This window comes from Eptatretus burgeri, chromosome 2, assembly GCF_056783735.1.
Source record: "Eptatretus burgeri isolate ZD-2024b chromosome 2, Ebu_testis_v1, whole genome shotgun sequence".
Taxonomy (NCBI): domain Eukaryota; kingdom Metazoa; phylum Chordata; class Myxini; order Myxiniformes; family Myxinidae; genus Eptatretus; species Eptatretus burgeri.
In genome coordinates, this window is record NC_140962.1 from 35,958,541 (window position 1) to 35,969,607 (window position 11,067).

At 59.4% G+C, this 11,067-nt stretch overlaps 1 protein-coding gene across 1 annotated transcript in view; it reads left to right on the forward strand.

Annotated features, from left to right (window-relative positions):
- The window catches only part of LOC147031803 (uncharacterized), a 44,794-nt gene extending 35,163 nt beyond the window's left edge, over positions 1–9,631 (forward strand). The window contains exon 2 of the mRNA XM_085867733.1: positions 8,326–9,631. Within this exon, the coding sequence (XP_085723859.1) occupies positions 8,326–9,281 (956 nt within the window). The 3' untranslated portion in view covers positions 9,282–9,631. The remainder of the gene's footprint in view (positions 1–8,325) is intronic.
- Positions 9,632–11,067: the final 1,436 nt, after the last annotated feature.

Sequence of the window (11,067 nt, forward strand, 5' to 3'; positions counted from 1 at the left end):
GCGACGAGACGAGGCCAGACCAGCGCCAGCGACGAGACGAGGCCAGACCAGCGCCAGCGACGAGACGAGGCCAGACCAGCGCCAGCGACGAGACGAGGCCAGACCAGCGCCAGCGACGAGACGAGGCCAGACCAGAGCCAGCGACGAGACGAGGCCAGACCAGAGCCAGCGACGAGACGAGGCCAGACCAGAGCCAGCGACGAGACGAGGCCAGACCAGAGCCAGCGACGAGACGAGGCCAGACCAGAGCCAGCGACGAGACGAGGCCAGACCAGCGCCAGCGACGAGACGAGGCCAGACCAGCGCCAGCCACGAGACGAGGCCAGACCAGCGCCAGCGACGAGACGAGGCCAGACCAGAGCCAGCGACGAGACGAGGCCAGACCAGCGCCAGCGACGAGACGAGGCCAGACCAGCGCCAGCGACGAGACGAGGCCAGACCAGCGCCAGCGACGAGACGAGGCCAGACCAGCGCCAGCGACGAGACGAGGCCAGACCAGCGCCAGCGACGCGACGAGGCCAGACCAGCGCCAGCGACGAGACGAGGCCAGACCAGCGCCAGCGACGAGACGAGGCCAGACCAGCGCCAGCGACGAGACGAGGCCAGACCAGCGCCAGCGACGAGACGAGGCCAGACCAGCGCCAGCGACGAGACGAGGCCAGACCAGCGCCAGCGACGAGACGAGGCCAGACCAGCGCCAGCGACGAGACGCAGGCCAGACCAGCGCCAGCGACGAGACGAGGCCAGACCAGCGCCAGCGACGAGACGAGGCCAGACCAGCGCCAGCGACGAGACGAGGCCAGACCAGCGCCAGCGACGAGACGAGGCCAGACCAGCGCCAGCGACGAGACGAGGCCAGACCAGCGCCAGCGACGAGACGAGGCCAGACCAGCGCCAGCGACGAGACGAGGCCAGACCAGCGCCAGCGACGAGACGAGGCCAGACCAGCGCCAGCGACGAGACGAGGCCAGACCAGCGCCAGCGACGAGACGAGGCCAGACCAGCGCCAGCGACGAGACGAGGCCAGACCAGCGCCAGCGACGAGACGAGGCCAGACCAGAGCCAGCGACGAGACGAGGCCAGACCAGCGCCAGCGACGCGACGAGGCCAGACCAGAGCCAGCGACGAGACGAGGCCAGACCAGAGCCAGCGACGAGACGAGGCCAGACCAGAGCCAGCGACGAGACGAGGCCAGACCAGCGCCAGCGACGAGACGAGGCCAGACCAGCGCCAGCCACGAGACGAGGCCAGACCAGCGCCAGCGACGAGACGAGGCCAGACCAGAGCCAGCGACGAGACGAGGCCAGACCAGCGCCAGCGACGAGACGAGGCCAGACCAGCGCCAGCGACGAGACGAGGCCAGACCAGCGCCAGCGACGAGACGAGGCCAGACCAGCGCGAGCGACGAGACGAGGCCAGACCAGCGCCAGCGACGAGACGAGGCCAGACCAGCGCCAGCGACGAGACGAGGCCAGACCAGCGCCAGCGACGAGGCCAGACCAGCGCCAGCGACGAGACGAGGACAGACCAGCGCCAGCGACGAGACGAGGCCAGACCAGCGCCAGCGACGAGACGAGGCCAGACCAGCGCCAGCGACGAGACGAGGCCAGACCAGCGCCAGCGACGAGACGAGGCCAGACCAGCGCCAGCGACGAGACGAGGCCAGACCAGCGCCAGCGACGAGACGAGGCCAGACCAGCGCCAGCGACGAGACGAGGCCAGACCAGCGCCAGCGACGAGACGAGGCCAGACCAGCGCCAGCGACGAGACGAGGCCAGACCAGCGCCAGCGACGAGACGAGGCCAGACCAGAGCCAGCGACGAGACGAGGCCAGACCAGAGCCAGCGACGAGACGAGGCCAGACCAGAGCCAGCGACGAGACGAGGCCAGACCAGAGCCAGCGACGAGACGAGGCCAGACCAGAGCCAGCGACGAGACGAGGCCAGACCAGCGCCAGCGACGAGACGAGGCCAGACCAGCGCCAGCCACGAGACGAGGCCAGACCAGCGCCAGCGACGAGACGCAGGCCAGACCAGAGCCAGCGACGAGAGACGAGGCCAGACCAGCGCCAGCGACGAGACGAGGCCAGACCAGCGCCAGCGACGAGACGAGGCCAGACCAGCGCCAGCGACGAGACGAGGCCAGACCAGCGCCAGCGACGAGACGAGGCCAGACCAGCGCCAGCGACGAGACGAGGCCAGACCAGCGCCAGCGACGAGACGAGGCCAGACCAGCGCCAGCGACGCGACGAGGCCAGACCAGCGCCAGCGACGAGACGAGGCCAGACCAGCGCCAGCGACGAGACGAGGCCAGACCAGCGCCAGCGACGAGACGAGGCCAGACCAGCGCCAGCGACGAGACGAGGCCAGACCAGCGCCAGCGACGAGACGAGGCCAGACCAGCGCCAGCGACGAGACGAGGCCAGACCAGCGCCAGCGACGAGACGAGGCCAGACCAGCGCCAGCGACGAGACCAGCCCAGACCAGCCCCAGCGACGAGACGAGGCCAGACCAGCGCCAGCGACGAGACGAGGCCAGACCAGCGCCAGCGACGAGACGAGGCCAGACCAGCGCCAGCGACGAGACGAGGCCAGACCAGCGCCAGCGACGAGACGAGGCCAGACCAGCGCCAGCGACGAGACGAGGCCAGACCAGCGCCAGCGACGCAGACGAGGCCAGACCAGCGCCAGCGACGAGACGAGGCCAGACCAGCGCCAGCGACGAGACGAGGCCAGACCAGCGCCAGCGACGAGACGAGGCCAGACCAGCGCCAGCGACGAGACGAGGCCAGACCAGCGCCAGCGACGAGACGAGGCCAGACCAGAGCCAGCGACGAGACGAGGCCAGACCAGCGCCAGCGACGCGACGAGGCCAGACCAGAGCCAGCGACGAGACGAGGCCAGACCAGAGCCAGCGACGAGACGAGGCCAGACCAGAGCCAGCGACGAGACGAGGCCAGACCAGCGCCAGCGACGAGACGAGGCCAGACCAGCGCCAGCCACGAGACGAGGCCAGACCAGCGCCAGCGACGAGACGAGGCCAGACCAGAGCCAGCGACGAGACGAGGCCAGACCAGCGCCAGCGACGAGACGAGGCCAGACCAGCGCCAGCGACGAGACGAGGCCAGACCAGCGCCAGCGACGAGACGCAGGCTGCAGACCAGCGCGAGCGACGAGACGAGGCCAGACCAGCGCCAGCGACGAGACGAGGCCAGACCAGCGCCAGCGACGAGACGAGGCCAGACCAGCGCCAGCGACGAGACGAGGCCAGACCAGCGCCAGCGACGAGACGAGGCCAGACCAGCGCCAGCGACGAGACGAGGCCAGACCAGCGCCAGCGACGAGACGAGGCCAGACCTGCGCCAGCGACGAGACGAGGCCAGACCAGCGCCAGCGACGAGACGAGGCCAGACCAGCGCCAGCGACGAGACGAGGCCAGACCAGCGCCAGCGACGAGACGAGGCCAGACCAGCGCCAGCGACGAGACGAGGCCAGACCAGCGCCAGCGACGAGACGAGGCCAGACCAGCGCCAGCGACGAGACGAGGCCAGACCAGCGCCAGCGACGAGACGAGGCCAGACCAGCGCCAGCGACGAGACGAGGCCAGACCAGCGCCAGCGACGAGACGAGGCCAGACCAGACCAGCGCCAGCGACGAGACGAGGCCAGACCAGCGCCAGCGACGAGACGAGGCCAGACCAGCGCCAGCGACGAGACGAGGCCAGACCAGCGCCAGCGACGAGACGAGGCCAGACCAGCGCCAGCGACGAGACGAGGCCAGACCAGAGCCAGCGACGAGACGAGGCCAGACCAGCGCCAGCGACGAGACGAGGCCAGACCAGCGCCAGCGACGAGACGAGGCCAGACCAGCGCCAGCGACGAGACGAGGCCAGACCAGCGCCAGCGACGAGACGAGGCCAGACCAGCGCCAGCGACGAGACGAGACGAGGCCAGACCAGCGCCAGCGACGCAGACGAGGCCAGACCAGCGCCAGCGACGAGACGAGGCCAGACCAGCGCCAGCGACGAGACGAGGCCAGACCAGCGCCAGCGACGAGACGAGGCCAGACCAGCGCCAGCGCGACGAGACGAGGCCAGACCAGCGCCAGCGACGAGACGAGGCCAGACCAGCGCCAGCGACGAGACGAGGCCAGACCAGCGCCAGCGACGAGACGAGGCCAGACCAGCGCCAGCGACGAGACGAGGCCAGACCAGCGCCAGCGACGAGACGAGGCCAGACCAGAGCCAGCGACGAGACGAGGCCAGACCAGAGCCAGCGACGAGACGAGGCCAGACCAGAGCCAGCGACGAGACGAGGCCAGACCAGAGCCAGCGACGAGACGAGGCCAGACCAGAGCCAGCGACGAGACGAGGCCAGACCAGCGCCAGCCACGAGACGAGGCCAGACCAGCGCCAGCCACGAGACGAGGCCAGACCAGCGCCAGCGACGAGACGAGGCCAGACCAGCGCCAGCGACGCGACGAGGCCAGACCAGCGCCAGCGACGAGACGAGGCCAGACCAGCGCCAGCGACGAGACGAGGCCAGACCAGCGCCAGCGACGAGACGAGGCCAGACCAGCGCCAGCGACGAGACGAGGCCAGACCAGCGCCAGCGACGAGACGAGGCCAGACCAGCGCCAGCGACGAGACGAGGCCAGACCAGCGCCAGCGACGAGACGAGGCCAGACCAGCGCCAGCGACGAGACGAGGCCAGACCAGCGCCAGCGACGAGACGAGGCCAGACCAGCGCCAGCGACGAGACGAGGCCAGACCAGCGCCAGCGACGAGACGAGGCCAGACCAGCGCCAGCGACGAGACGAGGCCAGACCAGCGCCAGCGACGAGACGAGGCCAGACCAGCGCCAGCGACGAGACGAGACGAGGCCAGACCAGCGCCAGCGACGAGACGAGGCCAGACCAGCGCCAGCGACGAGACGAGGCCAGACCAGCGCCAGCGACGAGACGAGGCCAGACCAGCGCCAGCGACGAGACGAGGCCAGACCAGCGCCAGCGACGAGACGAGGCCAGACCAGCGCCAGCGACGAGACGAGGCCAGACCAGCGCCAGCGACGAGACGAGGCCAGACCAGCGCCAGCGACGAGACGAGGCCAGACCAGCGCCAGCGACGAGACGAGGCCAGACCAGCGCCAGCGACGAGACGAGGCCAGACCAGCGCCAGCGACGAGACGAGGCCAGACCAGCGCCAGCGACGAGACGAGGCCAGACCAGCGCCAGCGACGAGACGAGGCCAGACCAGCGCCAGCGACGAGACGAGGCCAGACCAGCGCCAGCGACGAGACGAGGCCAGACCAGCGCCAGCGACGAGACGAGGCCAGACCAGCGCCAGCGACGAGACGAGGCCAGACCAGCGCCAGCGACGAGACGAGGCCAGACCAGCGCCAGCGACGAGACGAGGCCAGACCAGCGCCAGCGACGAGACGAGGCCAGACCAGCGCCAGCGACGAGACGAGGACAGACCAGCGCCAGCGACGAGACGAGGCCAGACCAGCGCCAGCGACGAGACGAGGCCAGACCAGAGCCAGCGACGAGACGAGGCCAGACCAGCGCCAGCGACGAGACGAGGCCAGACCAGCGCCAGCGACGAGACGAGGCCAGACCAGCGCCAGCGACGAGACGAGGCCAGACCAGAGCCAGCGACGAGACGAGGCCAGACCAGCGCCAGCGACGAGACGAGGCCAGACCAGCGCCAGCGACGAGACGAGGCCAGACCAGCGCCAGCGACGAGACGAGGCCAGACCAGCGCCAGCGACGAGACGAGGCCAGACCAGCGCCAGCGACGAGACGAGGCCAGACCAGCGCCAGCGACGAGACGAGGCCAGACCAGAGCCAGCGACGAGACGAGGCCAGACCAGCGCCAGCGACGAGACGAGGCCAGACCAGCGCCAGCGACGAGACGAGGCCAGACCAGCGCCAGCGACGAGACGAGGCCAGACCAGAGCCAGCGACGAGACGAGGCCAGACCAGCGCCAGCGACGAGACGAGGCCAGACCAGCGCCAGCGACGAGACGAGGCCAGACCAGCGCCAGCGACGAGACGAGGCCAGACCAGCGCCAGCGACGAGACGAGGCCAGACCAGCGCCAGCGACGAGACGAGATGAGATTAGACCAGCGCCAGCGACGAGACGAGGGCAGACCAGTGTCGAGAAATCGATCCAAGAGCCAGACCACACGCTCGAGCTGACGGAGAACCGGACGACTTGCACGAGCAGATGGGGCGCAGTTATTTGTTCTCCGTTCCTCCGTCCCCTTCTCGGGCGCGATCCGCTCATCGCCCATTGGCCGCAAAATGACGCAAAGTCCGCTGATTAGACCGGGAGGGGGGGGGGTGACGGCCATCACGGCCGACCGCCCCTCAAACGAGGAGAGGAATATGGTCCTGCGTGGGCTCTGCCTATTGGCTGACCGCCAGCAACCTTGCTCGCATCTCCCTGATTGGGCGAGAGAGATGTCAGGTCTTCGCGAACTCCGCCCACGTACGTGCTGACACGCACGCGTGCAATGGTGCTGGTGGAGGATGGTGGAAGGAAGCGAAGGCAGATGTCGTTGTAGTTATTGTTGATGTAAAAATAAAAGAAAACCCTGATGATCAAAATAACTCCGCATCGCATAGACATCGAATTCCCACGAGATGAGGGACGGGACCCAAACTAGAAACACACACTTACCGATATAACTGAGCTATAGGGGACGGCTGTCTGTCTGTGTGCACAAGGCTTCCAAATTCGTAACAATACAACCTAAAAGCACATTTGCTTTACCTACAGCTACCTGGAACTGCATTGCCTACTTACCACTCATATCTATTACCACCCCCAGATCGTTCTCCTGTGTGACACGCTCCAAAATTACCCCTTGCATCCTGTAATCTCTATTTTCAATGTTCTTCCCCATCCCCAACACCTTACACTTGCTCAGGTTAAATTCCATCTGCCAATCTTTTGCCCATTCTATGCAAGTATCAATACTTTCCTGTATCTGATCACCATCCCTTCTGCGATCCACCTTACCTCCAAGCTTTGTGTCATCTGAAAATTTGGAAAGCTTACTCTTTTAATGTAAATAATGTAAATTATCCAAATTATCCCCATTATCCAAATCGTTAATGTAAATAATGAATAGTAATGGTCCAAGTACTGCTCTATGAGGTACCCCACTACTTACATCCTCCCACTCACACCACTCTATGCTTCCTATTACTAAGCCAGTTTGCAATCCAATTAGCTACTTGACCAGTGACTCCACAAGCTCTGACCTGGGGTAACAACCTCCGACGTGGTACCTTATCAAAGTCTAGATATACTATGTCCACTGCCTTTCCCTCATCCACCCAACCAGACACAGCTTCATAGAACTCTAAAAGATTTGTAAGACAGGAACTACCTTTGGTAAACCCTTGCTGGACAAAATTGCTAAAATCTGGGTGGTGAAGGTCCTCTAACCATGGAATTTTATGATTGCTGTACCTTGTTTGATTCTTGTAAGCGGCTGGAAGGATGGTTTAGAGATGTGCACACTCACCTTGAGCGGTCTAAGCTGGGTTAGGATCTTGACCAAGTTACATACTGTCACTGGTGTTTCACAACCAAGAGAATGCAGAAATGTGCACACCCTTCATCAGATCGATGTTAAGCCAGATGATCCATCTGACAACACTGATTGTTCGTGGTGGTCATTAAAGATGACAGTGTCCTTTGCCAAATTCCAAATTACTGCCACCTTCAGTCGAATGTCAGTCCTGGGCAGCCAATTCGTGAAATTATAGAACATCAACACACAGCATTAACTCATTGAGACCTGTGTCGGAGGTGGAAGTGGTTAAAGGATATTTTTCTGCAAATTCACATCCGACACTCGACGTCATCTTACCTTTGAATGTAACATTTTCACAAGCAAAGAGTGAATTCATAAATAATTCCAAGGATTTTGTGAAATACAAACCCCCCGCCAAAAAAAAAAATGTTGAATCCGAAGCAAAACCTCATTGAAAAGTGGAGAAAAAAATATATCAGGAAAAAAAAAATCATGCGACTCATGCTTATGATGGAATTGTACATTCGTGATTACATTTGTGTTGTCAAAGAAACTTGTCCATTCACTTCACACATTATGCAATAGTGTGCAGTGTTGTGTGTGTCTGTGCGTGCGTGCGTGCGTGCGTGCGTGCGTGCATATTCTCAGTTGTGAGATAGGAACAACATTCCTACTTTTAGAAATACAACCAAATTCTCATTGCATGCAGAGAAAAATGTTGACACATTTGAAGCAAAGCATACCTCTTTTGAAGTGCACTCACTGTTATACTTTTGCAGGCTCTGAAGGTGATCCGGGGATCAAAGGAGGGAAAGGGGAAAAGGGAGATAGGGGTGAACTTGGTGAGAGTGGCAAAAATGGGTTGAAAGGAGATAAGGGGATCAAGGGAGAACATGGCGAGCCAAGTGCCAAGGGAATCAAGGGAGATCCTGGTGAAAGAGCAGCCAGTGGAGATAAAGGAGTAAAGGGAGAACATGGAGAGAGAGGTGTTTTTGGACCAAAGGGTGAAAGGGGTGTGTCTGGATTAAAAGGAGCAAAGGGCGATCAGGGACCGCCGGGAAAACCTGGTCCTGCCTACGTAAGGGGGAACATTCAAGGGGCTGCCGGCTCTCTACATCTTTCAGACTCATCCCAAGTCTTGGATTTTCCTGGCCTTGGGTGCCACAGATGTCCAGCTGGACCACCGGGGCGAACAGGACGTTCTGGTTCCCCTGGTCGTCTTGGGCCTCGAGGGTCTCCAGGTGTCCCAGGAATACAAGGCCCACCTGGCTCTCCTGGATATTGCAGACAACCCACCTCGAGGGAAAGCGATGGTGATGAAAGCAATGAGAGACGACGTCGGGCAGCCTTCAGCGTTGGAGTATCATGGTCCACCAAGGACGATGCTCCTGGAAAGTTGAAACGAGGAATTCGATTTGATAAAGTTGTACAAGATCAGGCAGGATCTTATGATCCTGAGAATGCACGTTTCACCTGCCCAACAAGTGGCATCTATGCTTTTGGGTTTCAGCTCACCGCTGGAGCAAAAGCAACCCTTTGGCGGAATTCAAAAGCCACTCTTGGGGGTTTGGAACATCAGGATGACCAATCCTCAGCCTTGACATTGCTTCATCTTCAGAATGGTGACCAAGTCTGGCTTGATGTACATGGAGGCAATGAAAAACCTGTCCAAGGAGGTGACGATGCCATGTTCATTGGGATCCTACTTCTGCCCGATGAAGACACTGATGACTGAGGAAAAAAAACAAGGTGGATTACTCTATGTTTTTGATCATTTCTTGCTGCTCCAGAAAAAAATCGTTGTCAGTTTGTCTGTTATCATTCCCTCTCATACTGCCAACAATGCCAATATATGAACCACATTGCAGTTGAGAAGCAATTGATTTTTCCACGATCGAAATGCTCGATATCAGCATCCTGTAACAAAAATACATTTTCAATGATCACCGATAGTTTGGGAATGATATTGGTGGATCTATAATTATGAAGAGTAATTGATATTGATGTAGTTCAATGGAAGGTCCCGGCATGTTGATAGGAAAATGAAATATGCATCCATCCTTCTTCTTCCATTCCAATAAATGATCCCATTTCAGTTTGACTTTGTTTTCATTGTTAGCTCATCCATCCGCCACGCAGTGGGAGATGGGGTGTCAGTAGATAATATATGTGTTTGTACGTATATGTGTACCGTGTGCGTGTGTGTCACTGCTTGTATTAACAGGAAATTGGAGGAACTCGACACCTCTCATCCACGGATATTTATGGTATTCCGTGTATTTTTGATTCCGATTTGCATCCAGGAACACAGGGGTGATGGTTAACCATCTTGAAATTGCCACCGTTTCGTTCAAATGCTGAAAATGATGTTTAAAAGTCGATTTGAAGTACAGATTTTGCCCGAGCATTGGCAGGTAACAGCTTAAAAGAGCCCCGTCTAGCATAACCGGGTCACTGAAAACTCACACACAGCGCATGCGCGAAAGGTCTTGTTCGCATTCATATGTCATTTTGAAAGTTCCGTATCATCAAATGTGGACAAGCTCTGACAGTTCCTTGTTATTAGGTGGTATCCTCCCGTTGTGCAAATTCCAATGCCCAACTGCTTCTGAAAGACGGATGCTATTGCGACCTGTGACCCAGTAAGTTTTCCGTTATTATTGCATGACGGTCCTGCACACCAACCCACGATTCACTGTGTTATCCACTTTAGGGTGTTTTCACACCTGGGTGTGCCATGTGCATGGTTGGAACTCCAGAATGAGTGACAATTATGAATGGCTATTTATTGTACTTCATTCCATGTACAGCGATGAAGAGACCCAAGTCGAATGCGAGTCCGTGTTATCGATTTGTTCTTCTTCTTCTTGCGGATGGCAGCTTGGCTACCGGGTAGCTATCATTTTGTTGGGGTGTGACTGTGCCGGTGATGCTGTGCCCCAATACCAGTACACCGGTACTCATTTCACCGACCTCGGAAGGATGACAGGCTGAGTCAACCCCACCTGGTATTAATTCAGCCGCCAACGGGCCTCGAACGCAGGACCGGAAGATCTCAGGCCAGCCGCTCAAACCACTAAGCCAACACCAGGCTTGATTTGTTCCAAATTACCAGCAGAAAAAGTCATTTAAACTCCAGGAAAGAAAAACCACTAAACAAAACACATTTTAGTTGCTGCAGATATCTGTGTAGTCATGAGACATTTATTTTTCGAATAAATGACTCCATCCATTTTCTTTTTGTGAAACAACCAGAACCTTTTTGTTATCCTCAGCTGTTATCCTCAAAATTCACAAACTACGGTAAAATCATAACGAATCACCAATCGTTTGCGAAATTTGTACTGTCTTGTAATTGTAAATGAAAAGCGCAAAACCACTTTAAATTAATTTGCAACACGTTCATTGTTACACCGCAGACACAAATGAACCACATTCGATTGAAAGCAATCCTGGATTTGAGAACATGTCGACGTTAGGTGTTGGAAGACGGGTGGACAAATATACTGAGAAGTCAGCGA